Source organism: Sceloporus occidentalis, unplaced genomic scaffold (assembly GCF_023333645.1).
Source record: "Sceloporus occidentalis isolate IW3139 unplaced genomic scaffold, rSceOcc1.0.p SCAF_3, whole genome shotgun sequence".
NCBI classification, from domain to species: Eukaryota; Metazoa; Chordata; class Lepidosauria; order Squamata; family Phrynosomatidae; genus Sceloporus; species Sceloporus occidentalis.
Window position 1 is genome coordinate 125,469,240 of NW_028316983.1, and position 21,398 is coordinate 125,490,637.

The 21,398-nt window shown below is 43.3% G+C and overlaps 1 protein-coding gene across 1 annotated transcript in view; it reads right to left on the reverse strand.

Moving 5' to 3' along the window:
* Positions 1-1,187: 1,187 nt before the first annotated feature.
* Positions 1,188-21,398, reverse strand: part of PHGDH (phosphoglycerate dehydrogenase) — a 21,589-nt gene continuing 1,378 nt past the window's right edge. The window contains exons 2-12 of the mRNA XM_089516088.1: positions 16,776-16,927; positions 12,032-12,097; positions 9,935-9,989; positions 9,725-9,823; positions 9,418-9,550; positions 8,351-8,499; positions 6,353-6,505; positions 4,967-5,099; positions 3,029-3,156; positions 2,423-2,648; positions 1,188-1,412 (exon numbers count right to left, since the gene is read on the reverse strand). Of these exons, the coding sequence (XP_089372214.1) occupies positions 1,258-1,412; positions 2,423-2,648; positions 3,029-3,156; positions 4,967-5,099; positions 6,353-6,505; positions 8,351-8,499; positions 9,418-9,550; positions 9,725-9,823; positions 9,935-9,989; positions 12,032-12,097; positions 16,776-16,927 (1,449 nt within the window). The 3' untranslated portion in view covers positions 1,188-1,257. The remainder of the gene's footprint in view (positions 1,413-2,422; positions 2,649-3,028; positions 3,157-4,966; positions 5,100-6,352; positions 6,506-8,350; positions 8,500-9,417; positions 9,551-9,724; positions 9,824-9,934; positions 9,990-12,031; positions 12,098-16,775; positions 16,928-21,398) is intronic.

Consider the following 21,398-nt stretch of genomic DNA (forward strand, 5'->3'; position numbering starts at 1 on the left):
TGATTTAATCAAGCAGTCAGGACAACAATTAGGTGGGAAAAACACAGCAGAATGATTGGCTTAATGCTTTAGGCTAATAAACCCTTGTCTGTGACCTTCAAGAGGAAATGCCTACCACAGGGGGTGCAGAAGCAGCAATTTTCACAGTCACAAAGTTACAGAGGTCCTTGTCACATGCCCTCAGGTCTGCGAACTGTTCACTTAAAGGTCACCTGACTTTTTCCAGATTCATGGTTATGGTCTCTCTGTAACTGTTATTGTAATAAAATATAACAAAATATTTGTACCCCAAAATAATGCAGAGTATGCAGCGGTGCTAGCATCAGTGGGTGTGCTTTCGAACAGACATACAGGCAGAGGTCTAGATGGAATCCTTCACTGAAACTGGGTAAACTGTCATTTCTGAGACATTTTGAGACTATTCACACCTTGCTGTGACAATAATTCATTATGTTATCTCATTAGGGCTGCATCTACACTGCAGAATTAATGCAGTATGACATCACTTTGACAACCATGGCCCAATGCTATGGTATCGTGGGGTTTGTAGTTTTGTGAGATATTTAGCCTTCTATCAGAGCTCTGGTGCTACAACAAACTACAGATCCCAGAATTCCGTAACAGTAAAAGCAATGTTAAACTGGATTAATTCTGCAACGTGGCAGTAGCTTGAGAACATGGTGAAACACATGACAGACATGACTTTGTGGTGCATGATGGGAGTTCCATACTGCATCATCCTATGTTCTGCAGAGGTGAGCAACTGGACAGGGCCAATTCCAACCAAACACCTGTAACATGATGTAGTTAGTGAACTGGAAGGTGTGTCATATCACTTCCAATCCTTATTCAGACTGATTCCTTATGATCTTCCCAAAGGGTTGCAAAATAAGGAAATGGATGCTTGGGAAGCTACAAAAATAGTGTCATTTAGTCCACCATTCAGTGTATTTCTATCCTTGCATGACTCCACACACATGCACACATTGAATGGGTTTGAGGCACACACTGAATAAAACTGTAATGAAACACTTGTCAGTGGCACATCAGTGCTGAGATGTCATAAAGTTCCATAAATCACCTGACTTGCATTCAGAAATATTCTCCTCTCAGTTTCCACACTGAAAAAATATTTTCAGTTTAGGCAAGGCAGCTGTCTCTTGTGGCTCAAGGATACACCAGGCAGCTTCCACAAATTATTTTTATTGGAATGTGTAACATTTACACAAAGGAAAATTGCAGGTTCTTCACCACATCTTAAGGTGTAACCTGAATAACCTCTGTCACATGTTGCTTCAGTTCCTGCAGGCTTTGTAGAGGAGAAGACACACTCATGACATTCCATTCTTGTCCGGTCACAGCACCAGAATGGTGGTATGACAACAGCTCCACTTTGGCCTTCTCCAACAGTCCTGCAAATTAAACAATACTCAGTCCTAGGATATGAGGATGGGCATCGTTTTTTACATGGTTATTGTAACCACATAAAAACTGGTTGAAACAGGTTCAAAAAAATTACATGGAGACAAAAAATGATAGCTTCAGGAAATAGAATATAGTAAAGGAAGAAATATTTGGCCTTCTACATGATGTTAGATTGTAATTCTTACCCTTCACCACTGGTTATTTTGGCTAAGGCTGACAGGAGTTGTAGCTCTACAACATCCAGAGAGCCACATATTCCCACCCGGTCAGTCAATTTTGAAAACACAGAGATCAAACATAACAAATGACAGGTCTGACCATCTTCCTGAGGGAACTTTCCAAGGTTTTAGCAAAATAATCAGTCCAAGCCTCAACCCCATTGCCTAGATCAGCTCTCTACATAAGCCCCTTGAAGATCACATTTTTCCTTGAATCCTGGGCTAAGAATATCTTCTTCACACGGAGATTCTCAAGAGTTTTCCACTCGTTATTATTCCATTTTGGAGCCATTTCCCCATATTTTAATCCCAAACCATCCTCATGATCTTCATCACATCATGTGTGTAAAGGGAGACTATAGCTACAGAACCCATGTATTCTTACAGTCCTTTGGACACAGGCTAGGGCAAGGGTGGGCAGTTTACAGGTGTCCACTTGTTGCAGGACTGCAACTTCCGTGAACTGTCCCCACTGGCTAGGCTAGTTAGGGCTGACAGGAATTGCTAGGAAACACTATAGAAGTACCAGCCCTGCTAGATGAACAGCCCCCCAAAAGCTGGAACTGCTGCTATCAGACCAGCAACCCAAGGTAGATGGAACTCCAAACCAGCTGTGCAAGTCCTCAGCAAACACACTTCTGAGAAAGAGAAGTGGCACTGGTGATTAGATGTGCAGGACCTTCCTCAGCTCCAGTTCAGAAACAAGGACTTGTTTAGCACCAACTGTTTATGACAACATCATGTTGAGGGGGTGGGCTGGAGGGAGTCCTTCTTCTTACCCATGACTGTTGGCAAGAGGCTGCCACTGGAGGCCCTGGATCTGTAGAATAGCAGTGTACCAGTGAGGGGAACCGAGTGCTTGAAGGCTGCCCCACTGAGCTCATGGAGAACAGGAATGCTGCCTTGCACTGAGCCGACCAAGGTGTGGGGGGTGCCCTCAGCAGTCAGCTTCAGCAGCCCCTCTTCACTACCTGGGGGCTTCTCCTTACTGTGAGTGGTGGTGATCTGTGGGGAAAACAGATTAAATTGGTAGAGTGCCTTCCACTGGTGAAGAGATATGCTTCCATGTTTTCCCTTCTATCAGCATAGAGGTAAGCAATTTCTACCATGGAGACAAGAAGCAGAATGCCAAAGCTCTAGAGCTGTTACAGACCTCTGTGAACGCAGAGAGGGCTACCACAGGACAGGCTGAAATTCAGTGTGCACAGCCTGCTACATATCCATGCTGAAGAGGATGTACACATTGGACTTCTATCTGTTGTGTAGCTATAAAGTTAGAAAATTATGTCAGAAAAAAAGTGCTGGCAGCATCCTCTAAGCAAATCTGAGAAAGGGCCCTACAAAAGACATCAACTAGGAGGAAAAAAATGGAGGAATCCATGTACCTTCAGCCCAGCTTCCTGTGCCAGGAGGAGTCCATTCACAAGGTTCACATCCTTCTGTGTAGTTACTCTGAGGAGTCCCATTGCTACTGCAGGAGTTAGGTAACTACTTGCCTTCTGCAAGGTTGGGCCTAGTGAACATGACAGGTATGGTCAAATAACCAAAATAATTGTCCACAACTGTTTTCAGTCCTTTCCTCACTACAAAATACCTGACTGACACATAGTAGCAGAATGGAAACTCTGATCCTAGCAGTACCCACCCATTTCCAATGACCTCTTGGCAGAGATCACAAAACAAAGAGTAGGCTTAGACTGGTGGTGCTGTAGATACAGTCTTCAATTGCCAGCGTGTAGTTCAGAAGGTAAGAGACTACAGCCATCTGTCATTTCCCTCTCTTTAGGGCAGTACACCGTGCTGCCCATCTTTGCCCCGTGTCTGTGCTGCAGCATCCACATGCAGCATCCTGCAGCACAGACACGCCGCAAAACAAGAGCCGCCTAGAGCGGCTTCTTTTTTGCTATGCCAGAAGCAGGAAGGAGCGCCGCCATGATGCCACTTCCTGCTGCTGATATCTGGTCGCTGTACGGTGGCATCATGGTAGCCCCAGTATGGATGGGAGGCCACCATGATGCTGGCGTCTGTACATACTAAGGTTCAGGAGCATGGGGTTGCTGCATGCCCCCGAACTCTAGTATTGGCGGTGCCACACTTCTTTTGGCGCGTGTGTACTGGGCCTTCATTTCCCTGGCTCTACCTGTTTGCACCTTCAGTGACAATATTTAATAGAGTTGCTTGTTTAACTGTTTTTAACTTTTGTATTAATTACAAAATTAATTAATTAATAAAGATTTTTAGCTGTACTTTGTTTTAATTTGTTGTAAACTATTTTGGGACAGGCAGCATTGTTAGTTCTTTGAATGTTGGCCTAGGACTCTGGGAGACCAGGGTTCAAGTCCCTGCTCAACCATGGAAACCCACTGGTGACCTTGGGCAAGTCACACTCTCTCAACCTCAGAGAAAAGCAATGACAAACCCTCTATGAACAAATCTTGCCATAATAACCTTGAGATAGGGTTATGAGATAGGGTTATGCCTTAAGGTGGCCATAAACTGGAAATGATTTGAAGGCACACAACAACAAAGCACCTTGGATCCCATACCAGGAGATGCAGTTGGACTGACATGGAAGTAATCATGGGGGAAGCTTCATTCAGTTAATGGTCAGGCTGATGTTAAGGGGACAGAAGCAGAGTCTGAAAAGTCAACTGCCCTGGTAAGAGCAGGAATTGCAGCATACTTCACAAATGCCATCCTGCACTGACTTTCTTCTCTGTACTACACCACTGAAAGGCAAGAGAGAGTGGCTGCTGTAAAGACTAAGAACAGAGAAGGTATTTTTTTTAATATAAAAAACACAGAAAATAGAAACAGGAAAAACCTGTGTTGTTATGATGGTGTATGTCAGGAATTTTTGTTAGACAAGGAAATTTCAAGAAATAAGGAATACTTTCTCAAACAGAGGAAAGCAGCTGAGATAGAAGGTGCAAAGGCTAGAGTGGAGAAGGAAGCAAAAGAGAGTGTGTCAGGAGAGCTGGAGTACATCCACTAGAGCAAAAAGAAAAATAAGCAGAGCTCTTGTGTATTCTGTGATGCTGCACGTGTACACAATGATGTAACAGATGCAGAATTCAGCTCCCTGAGAATCTTGATTTTCATATATAACAATGCATTTTATCCATCTGTGCAGCAGCAATAGGCTTAAAAGCAGATGGGGAGTGGGTGGCAAGATTTCAGAAAAAGTATTATATTGAAAGCCTAACTACACACATATTGCTTGACTAAGGAGAGATGAGAGAACAGAGGCAGAGAGGTGAAGTAACTTGTATGTAAAAAACCAATAAAGGAGTGTGATGCTACTCCTGGGTCTCTCATCTCACCATAGGTGACAACCTGCACGCCGCCATTCACTTGGTGGGCCAGTGCACACAACACATTTCCCAGAGCTCTAGCCAGTGCAATCCAGGGCTTGGTCTGGGGTGCATATGCACTGCTGAGAGCTTGCCCATTTACCTGAGGGAAGGAAGAACATGAGCATAAGAGTGATTGCAGGATGACTGTCTCTAACAGAGAAATCCAGGGTTCTCCAGTTATTCAGTTTTCAGAGACAATGTCCAAAGACCCAGGAACACATTTCTTCAGAATGGGGGTTTTCCTCATCAAGTTCTAACCAAGATCTTCTTTAAAGCTATCAATGGCCCCATACAGACAGGCCAAAATAAAGCTGCTTCGGGTCACTTTAGAGTTATGCTGTTTAAATGATGCATGCGTCCTAAGAGTCTGGAAGCCGTGTCAAAGCCACGATCCAGTCCTAAGGACAGGAGTGCAGCTTTGGCACAGCTTCCAAACTCTTAGGATGCATGCAACATTTAAACAGCATACCTCCAAAGTGATCTGAAGCAGCTTTATTTTGGCAGTCTGTATGGGGCCTGTGACCCATAACAAGATCCACTTTTGGGTGGGAAAGTACATTTGAGAGTTGATCTTCCTTCCCAGTTTGATCAGTCAGCCTTGCCTATATGTTCGCCAATTCCATTGTTACAGTAATTTGCTAAAAAAAAAAAAAAACAGTGTTGGCAGTTAAGTCATGCAGAAGACACTTCCCACAACAGAGTATGATGCCTTTTAACAGGCACTTTGTAATTCAGCAACATTGCTTTGCAAGCCACCTCTGATGTATTTTTGTTTTCTAACCAGCTCCAGAACTTTTGCAAAAGTAAAGAGCATAGAGCTTTGCAAGATAGGTCTTTTGCAACTTAGCAAAATGAGAGCTTCTTTATCACTCAAATCATAGAAACAGAACAATACAGTCTGCCCTTCCTTTACATGGGGGATCCGTTCTGGACCCCCCGCGTAAAGGGAATTCCGCCTATGCTTGAGCCCCATTTAAATGAATGGGGCTTGTGCATGCGGTGATGCGGCAGCCCAGTGGTGCACACATACCACGGGCGTATGCCCCATTATTCCTTATGAGACATACTGCCCCTTCTCCCAGCATGGCTTTCAGCATATGGCGTGGGCACACTGTATACAGACTGAAGCTGAAGATTAATCTTATGTTTACAAATTAAAATATACTATGTAAATCAAGAATTATTAAGCAATTTACCGTAAGAGCAGAACTCATGATGCCAACAAGTAGTTTTCCTTGGGCTAACTCAAATCTTAGAAATAGAACAATATACAGTCTGAAGCTGAAGATTAATCTTATGTTTGCAAATTAAAATACACTATGTAAATAAAGAATTATTAAGAGGAGAACTCACAATGCCAACAAGTGCCTTTCCTTGGGCTAAGTCCACAAGTTGCATGGCAATCTCCTTGCCGCAGCGGCTCTGAGCTTCTCGGGTGCTGGCACCCAGGTGAGGGCAACTAATTACGTTTGGGTGGTTCACCAAGGCCTTGTCCTTGGGTGGCTCCTATTAGGGACGAAACAGCCAGGCTGGTTAGAAGGCTCTGCTTCCTCTCCATAAACCCCTGAGCTGCAAAATTTCATTGTCTAGGCCCAGGTTTAAGCCAACAACTGGATTATTGTAATGTACTCAATGTGGAGTGTCACTTGAAGTTGGTAGGGAGGCTGTGGCTGATGCGAAATGTGGTGGAAAAGGTGTTAAAAGGAGCATTAAATTGTGGATGTATTCTGTCTGTACTGAAGGAACTTCACTTACTACTTTTTCATTACTAGGACAACTTTAGGGCCTTGTTAATGTATGAGATACCACATTACTTGACAAATCACCTCTCCATTTATTAGGCCACTGAGTCACTGCAAACATCAGGGAAGAGTATGTACTATTTCTTCTATATTAGTGGTGAAAATCCACCTAAGCCACCATAGCCAGTGGTAAAGAATGTTGGGAGTTACAATCTGGAGGGATATAGGATTCCCACCCACTTTAGGTTACTGCCTTTTTCCTCTATGCTCTGTGGTCCTTTTGCCATATACAAACTCTCTTTGATTATGTATTTCTAATACCCTTTGCTTAGTCATTTCCCACTGCATGATACTGGATCCTGTATTGATGCTTCCATGTATGTTTTGTTTTTTCTTCTTTTATATACTATCATGTTCAGTGTTTACATATTTTTTTAAAAATAATAATCAGTTCAGAAAAATGAACCCTGGTGGCCAAGTGGTTGTGGTACCGTATATACCCGACTATAAGTCAACCTCATGTATTAGCCAAGGGCAGGTTTGGGGGCAAAATTATGGATTTTGATATGACCCTTGGATAAGTCGAGGGTAAAATTTAGGGGCATGTAACAAAGAATCTAAAGGATAAAGCAAAGGAAAACAGTGCCAAAGAATATAGAAAATTCCAGCAGGCACAATTGTTTGTGTTCACACTAAAGGCTGGATGGATGAGAGAGTAGAGGTGGATCCAGGATAGATTACACTCTTGACTTAAACCAGGAGATGGTTCTTTTAAAAAAATAAGAGTTAAAGTACAGCACTTATATTGACCCATGGATAAGTCAACTCTGTTTTTGGGGTCAATTTTTAGACTAAAATTTCTAGACTTATACATGAGTATATACAGTAAATGCCGGTACTGCAGTCAAAACGTTGTGAGTTTGATCCTGCAGGGCTCCAGGCTGATTCAGCCTTCCATCCTTTTGTAGGTCAGAAAAATGAATGCCCAGCTTGCTGTGGGAAATTGGCTTACAGATTGTAAACTGCTTAGAGTGCTTAGCACTATGAAGTGGCATACAAATGTAAGTGCTATTGCTATTTTAAATATAAAAATAAAAAAGTCCCCACACAAAATGATGCAAAAACTGGATTATTCTGTGTAACCTTGACTGCTGTCTCAAGGAAATGAATGGGGAAAGTGGATGGTGGAATCACTGAGCTCAGCGCATGACCTAGAATACTGCCTTTTCCAGTCTCTGTTCAGAAGGAGCATGTGCAGAATATTCCGCTATTCTGCCTAGAAGCATCCTTAATATTCCAGCCTTTCCACTCTCCATGCTTCCATCAACTGGAGCATTTCTCCACAAGCCTCTTGCTGTTCTGCTCATAGCACATAAACACCTGGTCATGAAAACCCATTAATGAAAAGGATGTGGGTGAGTTGCAGTCCTGCTCTATGGCAGTGGGTTGGATTAGGTGGTTCCTTCCCTTATTAGAATTTTAATCAGCCCAATAAAGCAAAAATAAGATGAGTTTATATGTGGGCTTCAGGCACTGTAAACACTCCTTGATCCCATCACCACCATCACACTGAGGAACTCCAGGGGAAAAACATGTCCCAAAGGCTCACCTCTGTGAAAACATCTAAGGCTGCTCCTCCACACTGCCCAGACTGGAGGGCCCGCAGAAGGGCCCCCTCATCCACAATGCCTCCTCGGGCACAGTTGATTACCTGGACCCCATGCTGGCACTTGGCAAAAGTGGAGTCATTCAGAAGCCCTAGAAAGGAAATGACAGTGAAAGAGGAGGACAGCCCCCAGATCCATTGCAGCCTTAGCACATTGAAATGGAGACATTATCAGATGGAGTCTCACAAAGGGACCATCTCTAAGAATCATGCTGTGAAACCAAGTTGTGTTAAAAATTGTAGTCCTCAATAGTACAAAAATAGGGTTGACAGTACATAAGCAATGACCAAAAGCCAGCATGGTGTAGTGGTTTCAGCATTTAACTCGGTATCTGGAGACCAGGGTTCAGCCATGGAAACCCATGGGGTGACCTTGGGCAAGCCTAACTTTCTCAGGCTCAGAAGAACCCCACTCTGAGAATATTCTGCCAAGTGAATCTTGTTATAGGTTTGCCTTAGGGTCTCCATAAATCAGAAATTATATGAAGGCACACAACTACTACTACTACTACTACTACTACTACTACAAAGCAATTCCTATGGAAGGTTCTGAAGCTACAATGAAGACAAATAGCCCCAAATCTTTGCCTCTCTTCAAGAGAAGCAGAGGCAGGATTATGCCAAGTAAACACCTGTTTATTTTTGAAGACCTTCATGCCTTCCAGCTTTTCTCTCCCCCCCCCCCCCCCAATTGAGCGGGACCCCTTTCTAACCACTACAAGTTCAGAGCTAACCTTCCCTATGTTCTTGGGCCCTGGCTCACAACTATGATCTGCATTCCCATCTGCAAAATTCATTCTACTTCTCCAGTTTCCTCCCTATCCCCAAGCGGTTGTGTTGGTCTCTCAATGAACAAGTATACTTTTGCTCCCCTCCCTGAATCCCTCAAACAGCCAGGATATGGGTTCTGTGGTAGTCTCACATGCCCCTTCCACTTTCCAGCAGGGAACAGTGCGCACATATTTAGAGTCCAGCATCCCAGGAGAACATCCCTTCTTGCAGGCCCTTACCTGTGGTAGAAGGCAAGAGTGGGGTATGGACTGTGATAAAATCGCACAGTGGCCAAATCTGTTCCAAAGGCAGCTGTTCCACACCAAACGTAGCAGACTCCGCAGGAGTGATGATGGGATCATAGCCAATAGTCTAACAACATGGGGAAGTGGGGGGGAGAAAGAGAGTATGAGTGTTACGAGTTCTTTGAAACATTTGAGACTGTTCCCACCCCACCCATTCTCACATACAAGGAGCCAGAAGCCAAGGCAGAAAGCTTGTTTCTTCTAGAAATCAACTGATGGTATCCCTAAAGATGGGTCTTACCTTCATGCCAAAGGACTGCATCCGGATAGCCACTTCTCGTCCAATCCTGCCCAGACCTAGAATAGCAAGGGTCTTCCCCTGAAGCTCCATTCCCATGAACTAGGGCAAAATGTACACAGCAGTGTGAACAAACTCTCAGTATGCATGTGTTCCCCTTCTCCCAGCATCAGCACAAGGTAGCAAGAGACAAAGAAAGCACCAGCCTCTCACCTTTTTGCGATCCCATTTCCCTTCCTTCATTGAAGCTGCAGCCTGTGGGATTTGCCTGAAAGATTATAGTCTCCGTTTTAGCAGAACCTGATGAGCCCCCCCACCAAAGGCATTAAATATATCACTATCTTTCCATGGCATGTTGGCTGGATCTGTATTACAGAAATAATGTAGTTTGACATAGCTTTAACTGCCATGGCTCAAGGCTATGGAATTCTGGGATTTGTAGTTTTGTGAGATATTTAGCCTTCTGACAGAGCATTCTGGTGTCACAACAAACTACCCATCTTCGGTTTCCATACCATGCTGACAGCCACTGAGACACGGAAACTAAAGGCCTCAGATCTTCCCAGAAGATCCAGGGCAACAGATAAAGTTTTTTAGATTATATTAACCTTGTTAGAACATGGCAGCCAGATTGGTCTCTGGTACATCCAGAAGAGACCATATAACACCGATCTTAAGATCACTTCATTGGCTGCCCATCAGTTCCTGGGCCCAGTACAAGGTGTTGGTTATCATGGCTTGGGTCCAACCTATCTTTGGGACCACCTCCTTCCATATAATCCTCCCCGCACACTTAGATCCTCAGGGAAAAATCTGTTACAGCCCTGTAAAACTAGGCTGTCAATGACCTCCCAGAGGACCTTCTCAGCTGTTGCTCCCAGATTGTGGAACGGCCTGCCGGACGAGATCTGTCATATTACCACCCTAAATAGCTTTTAAAAAGCTATAAAGACAGATCTCTTCCGGCAGGCCTTTCCTGAATAGTTCTCCGGACATCGGAAGGAAAATCTAACTGCTGACCTCCAACTTCACCACAGTTATTGTATTGTTTTTTAAGTATGTTTTTAATTCCACACTGTTTAATTGTATTTTAAGGGGGGTGGGTGGGTTGAGGGTTTGGACTGTATATTTTAACTTTGTAAGCCGCTCCAATTGCTTTTTGTAGAGAGGCGGGATATAAATATTATTATTATTATTATTATTATTATTGTAAGCAACAATTATAGTTATGCCCCGATTCTGGCGCAGAACCAGAACTGGAGCTTGGGTCATGCGTCATTGGAACAGGATGCCAGAATGAGGGGTAAATGGGTCTGTGGCCCATGCAGAAAAAAGCTTAACAAAACCTTAGTAGAGTGCTTTTAGTAGAGGAAAAGAACAACAGGTATAACAGATCTTAAGCAGAGAAAGAGGAGAGAAATTGTGTTGCTTAAATCATTCTCCATTTCTTGCTTTTTCCTCTTGACCAGGTTCCCAGTAATTCATGGCATGTTTGTCAGGGCTTATCTGCTGCATGAAACAAGTGTGGCTGCAAGGGCTGTGTTTCAGGTAGCAAGATAAAGAGAAAAGCATCCTTTCCTTGCCAGTTCTCTCCTCCAGTCTAAGGGATCGCCTTTTTCCGTATAATCCACCCCACACACTCAGATCCTCAGGGGGGAATTTATTTCAGTTTACAAAGACTAGACTGACTGCTACCTCCCAGAGGTCCTTTTCCACTGCCGCTCCCAGATTGTGGAATGGCCTGCCAGTGGAGATCTGTCAAATTACTAGCCTCGACAGCTTCCAGAAAGCTGTCAAGATAGATTTGTTCCGGCAGGCCTTTCCCAAATAGAAACACCCAGCCAAAATGAGCCTCCCATCTTGTATTGTGTACCACCTTTCCCATTTGCTTTATTAATCTAACTTAATTTTAAACTGTTTGTCTTAATTGATTGTTTTAATTATAATATGTTTAATCCTTTTTTAGGGGGGGAAATAAAGAACAATGCATTGCATTGCATTTTTGTATGGAAATGTTAATATGTAAGCTGCTTCAGCTGTTTTTTTAAGAGAGAAGTGGGCTATAAATAAAGTAATTATTATTATTATTATTATTATTATTATTATGCAACAACAATAAAAATAAAAACAAAAAATAATTATCTTAGCTCTTTTACATGTGTCTGCATGAAATGTTTAATATGGAACCTGGAACTGGAGTTGCTGGATATTATTCCCAGATTCTCTGAACTGAAGGCAGAACTCACATCAGTGAAATTCAGCACGAGCTGCTGGGATGCTCCCTGCTTTCACAAAATCCATATTACTTACCTGGCCAGGCTCATGATCATTCCACATGTCAGCTCTGCAGCACTGAGGCTGTTGCCAGTGGGTGTACTAAGGAGCAAAGCAGAGAGAAGGGATATCAGCAGGAGTGATAGAAATAGTGTTTTAAAAGCTTCTGGGACCTGTGGCTTTCAAGCCAAAATCCATGCCTTCTGGGCCCACAGCAGTGTCCAAATAATTATGATTAGAAAAAAGCACTGACAATATGCTCCACAGCACTCTTCTTCTTTTATAAACACTTACTCCATCATTACTAATAGATGATGCAGTTGACCCTATTGGGTACAGGGGGCATTACTGGTTTCACAGAACCACTCCTTGATGTGAGAGTATACTGTACTGAAGGATCAATCATACATTGATAGATTTGCTTACACCAATATTTTGCTTTGGTACAAAAGTGAAGAAATCTATACTATGGAATGTGTAGGGAAAGAACAAACACCACATAACAAAGTGTCTAATCACCGTAATAAGCAGCGTGGAAAACATACTGGGAAATTCTGTGCAAAGAAAATATACAGTTTCCTTTTCTAAAGCAAAAGGGCTCCTTCTGTTCCTACCCACCATTTCTCCTAAAAACAACTTTTGCCTTCAGCTATGACATAGTGGATTGTTCCCTACTTACATTGCCTACTCTACCTTTTAATGGAAGCACTGGGGTGTAATGCTAAATTAGAGCTTAGAAACATTCTAATTTTGGGGACAATTTCCAAATCCTCCAACCAGCATAGCCACTGGTCACTTAAGGATTCTGCAAGCTGTCGTTCAAAAGAAAAGAAAAAACACTCCATCCCAATTTATGTGCTAAGCCACATTAGAGCACTATAGGAATGAGCCAGCAAAGCTTTCTGCTTGCACCCTTTCCTTCCTCTGTAGTGCATTTGTAAGAAGGAGGATGGAAACTTTCTCTTTGGTTTCCAAGTACAAGCAACTCTTTGTTATATCCAAACTGAGAAATGTGGTTAGCACTAAATACTGGAGGGGAGGGGGAGTTGCTGGCACCATCAGTGATTTTTATTTTAATTTGAGGAGGGCTTTGAGGCTTTGGGGGAGTTCACAGCCCACCTGTGCTATACAGTAATATAGGGGAAGGGAAATATTGAGAAGGATTTAAGTGAACAAGAGAAATAGCTTTGCAAACTGGCTTTTGAAATACAGTTTTAATAACACGCTACTGTGTGGCAGAAGACATGTATTCTTAACAAATAAAATATAAAAACTACCTCAGCCAGTGGTCCCTATTTACCCAAAATGAATTTCTGAAGCCCATAACGTCAGGAAGCCTTTTGGGACTTGAAACAGGAGAGCTTTTTTGTACGCAGAAGGTCCCACATTTAACCATGAGCAACTTCTGCTAAAAAAGGCAGGACCTGCCAGCAGGTGATAAGAAAGGCACTACTGAAAAGCCTGCAAAGTGCTGTCAATCAGAGTAGGCTGTCCTGACTTAGACGGACAAACCACCAAATCTAGAAAAATCATAGTGTTCCCTGGAGCTAGGAATAGCTCAGCTTCATTATTATACTTTCACTGTCCCATGAGAATTGTTGTTGTAGTGAAGTTGAAAGCTTTCACGGCTGCCATCCATAGTGTTTTGTGGGTTTTTTGGGCTATGAGGTCATGTTCTAGAACTCTTCTAGAACTCATAGCCCAAAAAACCCATTAAAACTATTGTTGTTGTTGTTCTTTTATTCTGAAAATAAAAAGCCAATGATCTGTCGGCATAAAATGGTATTTTAAAATTTTATAATATCCCTTAGTTTGTTTAAAATTTTATAACAATTTTATATTTTTGCAATGATTTTATACCTTTAAATTTCATTTTTTTCTTTTTAATATAAGTTTTATAATTAAATTCTTAACTAATATTACTTACTCCTACAATTTGATGATTTATTGTGATGTCTGTTGATTGATGTTTATAGTAATAAATTGAATTGAATTGATGTTTTTTTATTCACTAATATCCTGCCTTTCTTCCAATAATGGGACTCAAAGAAGCTTACAATGTATTTAAAAACAATACAGATTAAAAACTACAAAAGCATCAATAAAATATAAGACCCAGTACAGACCGCCACTTTGCGGTGGCCTGGGGCCAATTCTTTTTTTTATTTTTTTATTATAAAAAGAACTTTATTGACACACATCATACATATATACATTACATACATACATACATACATACATACATGTTTACAAACTCTAACTATATCTAATACTCTGCGAATACACATATAAAAATCTACCTTCTACATAAAACGTCCACATCAGAAAAAGTTATATGTTAATCGATCTTCTTATATTGTTCTCATTTCCATCCATCTTAAATCACAACCTCTACTACTACTTGATATCCTTCTTATTTCGTCACTCTCTCGTTCGCCTTCTATTACTCACTCTAAATTACAATAGAAGGCCTGGGGCCAATTCTAGGGTTCTGGAGCACACAGCATCCGCATGCTCCGGAACCCTAACACCATTTTTAGGCACCGCTGTCCACATGGCGTGCATATTGATGACATCATGCGTGCGCCATGTCCAAATAGCGCAGCGTGTGCTTGAAGTCACTGTGATGCCCCAGGGCGCTTGCGGCACCTTGGCAGCATTGCTGGAAGGAGCTCCATTTCAGAGCTCCTTTTTGCTGTGGATTGTTGCCACGGCCGTGCAGTTTCCACGGCAATGATCTGGAGCTGCCCCTTTCTTCCAGTCTGTATAAACAATTTATAAAATGAAAATATTCTACATTTAAAACATTAAAAGAATGTATTTGTTGTTAACTGTCATTGACCCTGGTTTATGGGGACTCTGTGAGAGACCTCCTCCAAGTCACTCTGTTATCAACAGCCCTGCTTATGTCTTGCAAACTCAGGGCAGCAGTGGCTTTGATTGAGTCTATCCATGGGAAATGTGGTCTTCCTCTTTTTCTACTGCCTTCTACCTTACGAAGCATTCTTATCTTTTCTAATGTGCCATGTCTTTTCATATGTCCAAAGTATGATAGTCTCATACATACCCCTACAGTGGCCCATTCCCCTTCTCCAGCAAGAAGAGCAGATGGGCAGGTGATGAGTTTTAGTGTTCTGCTGCACAAGGAAAGATCAGAAATGTCCCCACCCTTGTGCTAGCTAGTAGCCAGTCTGGCTCTGGAATTGCCTGCCTGGACAGCGACAATATCACCTCCTTTAACCTCTTTCCACTTGGCCAGTAGAGGCTATTGCTCTTGGCACTGGAGTTGCTCAGGTACAGTACTTTACACACTAGATCCAAACCACCGAGGCTTTCCCCATGGGCTCCAGAGAGCCACCAGTCTGCCAAAGCAGTCCCAGTGCTTTTGCTGCCCTGTATCAAACAAAGCAAGGCCCTCCTCACTTACACATCTGGGCCTGGAGAATATGGGCAGATGATCCCTACAGCTGGGCTGGGATTGCAAAACTCCAGACTTTGAGCCAGAGAATGGAGACAAAGGAGCTTATTGCACGGGGTTCCAGGAATGCAAATGGCATGGAAAAAAGGGGGCATGAAGGGAATGGAAAGGGGAAAGGACACATTTTATTGCATGCCGGAACACCGCTGCCGGAAGTCCCCGTTCCATTCCAAATCCGTGCCAGAGAGGACGATTTTCAGGAACTGTTCAGAACAGTTCCTGAAAAACGGCCTCTGGGGGATGGATTTGGAACAGAATGGGGATTTCCGGAGGCGGCGTTCCGGCGTGTGATAAAATGTGTCCTTTCCCCATTCCGTTCCCATCATGCCCCCTTTCGTTCCATGCCATTTGCGTTCCTTGAGCCCTGTGCAATAAGCTCCTGAGATTATTCATGCAGAGGCACAGACCAAGGCCTGGAGAGAGGGGACAATCAGGGTGGTGAAGTCAGCAAGCTTTGGTTCAGTGCTCAAAAGCGTCCCAAAAATATGAAACCCTCTGGGGAGGGGAGAACAAGAAAACACACTGAGATGTAACAGTCTGACAGTGGTGCCACATGGATTTCACAGGACAACAGAATTGCAACAGGTGGCAGTTCCACAGAAAAGGAACAGAACAATCTAAGTGTTGCGTCTGAAGAGCTGCCTCAATGAGTCTCAAAGCTCAACTCACCTTTTGCCTTTATGAGCAGAGCTAGAATAGGGTGTGAAGGAAAAGGTGAATATGGTTTTACTAGTGCTTACTTAGAAACATACTTGCAGTTTTTTAGAACTACTTGTAATGGGACTTTACCACCAGAAAAATAAGCTAAAACTGCATGTCTCTTCCTCCCTGGCCAGTATGTATTAAGGCCTTCTGATAGCAAATAGTTAAGAGTTAGCCTGTGTAAAGTCCGTTTTGACATCAAGCCTGGGAAGACAATGTATATATCTGTTAACTGAATGGAATAGAATGTTACTATGGTACATGCCCAATGTAGGGTGACCTGGCACCTTCTATACTAAACTGTACAGGCACCAAACTCAAGCCCCCCTTTCTGTTCAAATTCTGGTGTGAGGCAAAAATGCCTTTCTTTCTATAAAGTTGTATCCTTTATTCACCAGGCCTGGTCTTCTAATTTTTTCTTGTTACTGGGGGAAGGAAATTCACCTTCAGAGGTCAGACAAACAAAACCAGCCCTAGGAGTCTCGAGTTAGGCCTCTGCTCTTCCCCTCTAGCATACAGCAGAGGCAAGACTCTATACAACCTTCTCCTCTGAACTCTGAAACCCATCTGCCCCACCTGAGAGATAGCTTGGCACCTTACTTCATGACCAGGATCCCCTTCCTTGTAGCAGCCTCAACATCCACATTATCAACGCCAGTGCCAGCTCTCCCAATGACCTGCAACTTCTCAGCAGCATTTATGATGTCTGCAGTCACTTTGGTTGCTGACCGTACAATGAGCCCATCATAGTCCTGAAGAAATAAAAAAGGAAGTCAGCAATCAGACACAAGAGTGAGGAAAATGCTGCCCTGAGACCTAAAAGAGCAACAAGGTAGGAGTTAAATTGGCTGTCCCACCATCTGTCAAACATTTGCCCAACCAGTAAGGAGATGTAGGGAAGATTATGAACAGAGGTTAAAGAACTGAAAGGCAATCTAAGTTTTGCATCTACAAAAAGTGAATTCTACAGCCTTTTTATGAAATTAAAGAATTAGGCATCATTGCGCCTGTTCTATTATTATGCAAATATTTGCTACTATAGATAACTTATTGTGCCTCCCTCTGCACAGTACTAACAAGTATTAGGTGTGGTGCCACTGCCATTGTCTCTGAGAGGTCCTCTGCCAGTTTCACCTCCCGCCACTACTGCTCCTGCCAAGTAGCTGTTTGGCACCTTTGCTTTGGCTCCTCAACAAAAGCTTGTCTGACATGGGAGACTCTACCAGCAGCAGTGCTGCTATCAGTATAGCCAGCTGCCCAGAGCACTGTAATGCATGGTCTACACTAGTGTTTACTTTCGAGGCTTAACTCAGAGTGCTGGTTTTGACCTAGACAAGCTTCAGCATTTCAGAATGTCCTCCCTATGTGAGTTTAGTTTGCTTCTGGGTCCTGAAAGACGTTTCCATATCTTTAATTCCAGGATTTTTCCATCTTACTCTGGCAGTTGGCACAATTTCCAAGCTGCAGGAAATGTACATTAAATTTCACAGGAGTAAGATCTGCCCAGCCTTGCCTGTGAGGCAGAAAGTAACAAATGCTAACACATCTGAAGGAAGAATAAACTAATTGCGTACTTATAGCTTTACCAATTTAGACTAGACAGGTAGAGGCAAGTTCCATTGCTACTCCACAAAATCTTGCCTAGGCCCCACTCCATCCCCAAATAAGTAGAAAACACCTCTTTAGCACAGCCCCACCACTTTTCCGCAAACCAACCACTTTCACATACTGGGAACAGTAGAGCTTTCTGAATAGTTCTCTCCTTAAAGACCCTCCATGTGAAATATGAACAGGGGAGAATGCCTGTAAAAAATAAAATCCAAGCACCATTCACTGAAAGACTCTGCCTCCATGGAAGTATTTGTATTAGGACTTGCTAACATTTGTGGTACAACAGCAGTAAAGAGTAAGAAACAGTGAGCACAATTCATCTGGAAGTTTTGCTACATGAGCCTGACTGAAATGAAAGAGAGCCTCCTGAAGGCTTAAACCAGTGGTTCTCAGACACTACCCTCCTCCCCTTTCCAAACTTTTTTAATGTGTACAATTTACACATGCATGAAACAGTGAATGTATTTAAATAAATCTGTTCTACAATGTTATTTCCTTATAAAATGTTAAAATATGAATATCCAAGAATGTATGAATGACAATATACACACTATACAAACAAAGGCGGGTTACAGACCGCCCTCAAGCGGCCGTTCTCCCGCAACCGCAATTCACTGTGGAGGGAAGCCCCAGCGGCCAGACCGTGAGGCTTCCCGGCGCAGCGAAAAAGGAGCGCCGAAATGGCGCTCCTTTTCAAAATGCGGCCGTGGCGCCGTGGGGGGTGAAGTGCGCCCTCACGGCGTCATTTATGCTGCGACACGTCTGGATGCTATGCGTCCAAGATGTCAAAATGGCGGCACCCATGTGGATGGGCGCCGCCATTTACGACACGCTCCACGCGTTTTGGGGCCAGAGCTGTTTAGGAAGGAGCGACTCTTCCTAACCCTACCACACCCCTTCCTAACCCTAGCATGCACGAAGAGCATCGTAAGTGACAGTTTGTAACCCACCAAAGTATTTTTATTCCTATACTACATTAAGTGGGGGAGGCGCCCGTGACATCCGCATGTTGGTGGCAAAGGGGTCACAAGGGTAAAGTCTGAGAATGCAGCCTGAGCAAGGGAATTGCCTGGTGGTGGCTTGTGCCCTAAACAACTGACATGAGCCTTCCTGCAGGGACGTAGCCCGGGGGGGGGTTCTTGGGGTCCGGACCCCCCCTTTCCATTAGAAAAATGAATGGTGTGTGCTGCTGCGCTGCCGCAATCAAGCCCCATTATAATGGTGGCACTAAGTCTGGACACCCCCCCTTCCTAAAATCCTAGCTACGTCCCTGCTTCCTGGGCAAGGGAAACGTGTTACACTGTCTGAAACTAGCTGCCATCTGACACATTAAGCCAACATAAACTGTATAAATGTGTCTCAAAGGTTTTCTTTAAATACTAGTTATACTAGTAATATTGTCTCCCTGCTTCTTGCCTCCTCCTGGAGGCTTCAATTGGATCCTGGTGCCTCCTGTGAAAAGAAGGAGCCTTTCTTCTCAAAGAATATCGAATCTGGATTTTTCCCAGTGACATTAAAAAGGCCTACTATGTGGATTAAATGTTAATGATCAATAAATTAATTTTGTAATTTACTTTGAATTATTTGTTTTTAAAACATTTACAACTCCATACCATACATTTTGTTGTTGTGTGCCTTCATGTTTTTTCTGACTTATGGCGACCTTAAGCTATCACGGGGTTTTCTTGGCAAGGTTTGCTCAGAGGAGGTTTGTCATTGCCTTCCCCTCAGTCTGAGAGCATGTGTTATTTAATTTTAACAAGGAAAAAGGAAAACACTGAAAATGTTTAACATCTGATCTTTAGCATGCTTGAACATATGTCTGCAAAAATATGTGCTTAGCTGTATTTCAGTTGCACATGTTTACAACTTTTGATTAGGATTAGGTACTGTATTCATTCTTTATCAGTTTTTCACTCTTGAGGGGAAAAAATATTCTTGAGAAATATCAGAAAATGTTTGATCCCCACCTTACAAACGATGTCACTATAAAACCTTTGGGGTAGGTTTGGCGAAAATACTGCATTTTCCAGGATAATCTGTGCAGTTTGGCTTGCTTTGTGTTGAAAGACTGGCCTTCACTTTGGCCTGTTACAGACAGCCAAAATAAAGCTGCTTCGAGTCACAGTGGAGGTATGGTGTTTCAATTATGCACGCATCCTAAGAGTCCAGAAGTCACACCAAAGCCACGTTCCAGACTGGAGCGTGGCTTTGGTGTGGCTTCTGGACTTTTAGGACGCATACATCATTGAAACACCATACCTCCACTGTGACTCGAAGCAGCTTTATTTTGGCTGTCTGTAATAGGCCAATAACTTTCATGTCCTACAGTTTCAAAGTTTGTTGCAAAAATCCACACACACACACCCCTCCCCAGCCACGCAGGTCTTGCCGAGTGTGCACTGATGATAATCATTAAAATTGGTGTGTACACGATTGCCTTTAAGCATTTATAATTCTTTGTTTTAAGTATACAGACTCCCTGTTTCCAGTACTGCATGTTACTGCAAAGCACCATAATCATTTCAACAGCCGTAGGGGTCAAAAAATGTCTGTGTGAGAGGCAATGTTGCCAGTTCCCAACATATGCCTGGAATCACAGTATGACTGCAGAAATAATCTGGTTTGACCCCACTTAAATGCTGTGGCTCAATGAGTTGGAATTCTGGGAATTGTTGAGGCACCAGAGCTCTGCTACCGTTCCCAGTATTCCATAGCATTGAGCCATGACACTGAAAGTGGGGCCAAACTGGATTATTTCTGCAGTGTGGATGTGGCCCATGTTGATGAAGCACTGGACCTATGCTGACGAGTGGCACTGGCACCCAATGGGTCCAGCAGCACAGCATCCAGTTAAGAGAGAAAAGCAAACTGGGAGTAGAAGGGAAGAGGTAGAGGGAAACCCAACAGTGGGCCCAAATACACCATTAATTTAAGGGGGAAAGTAAAGAGCTACACTCAGGTGAATAGCTACTGTTGTTACGTTATTGTGTGCATGCAAGCTGCTTTCAATTTATGCTGACCCTAAGGAGTCCTATCACAGGGTTTTCTTGGCCAGATTTGTTCGGGGGGGGAGGGGGGTTTCCATTGCTTTCCTCTGAGGCTGAGAGAGAGTGACTTGCCCAAGGCCATTCAGTGGGGTTCATGGCCGAGCTGGGAATTGCACCCTGGACTCCTGGGTTGTAGTCCAACACTTGAATTGCTTCGCCAGGCTATTGGGAGGTGGGGGAGGCAAAATGAGACCATGTCCTCTGGCCCCTGCAACCATCCCTAGCATGACCATTTCACATGACCATTCAGAAATACAGATCCAGAAGGGAAGGGGCTGGGAAAGTGACCCACAGAAGGTGGTGAAAGCCAGTGGCATCACTAGCGAGTGCGGGGCTTGTGGACTACACCCATTGAACCCACTACTCCTCAAACATATACCTTTGGGCAGAAACAGGCTGAGGCATTCATCCACTATGCTCTAAGAGATGGTAGGAGTGGGGCGAAACTCAGCGGAAGGAGAAAGGAGAGGCCCCCCCCCCAATTTTTTTAAAAATTAAAATGTCAAAATTTTGAATTTTTATACTTTTTTTTTAAAACATTGATTTTTTTTAAAATATCCTT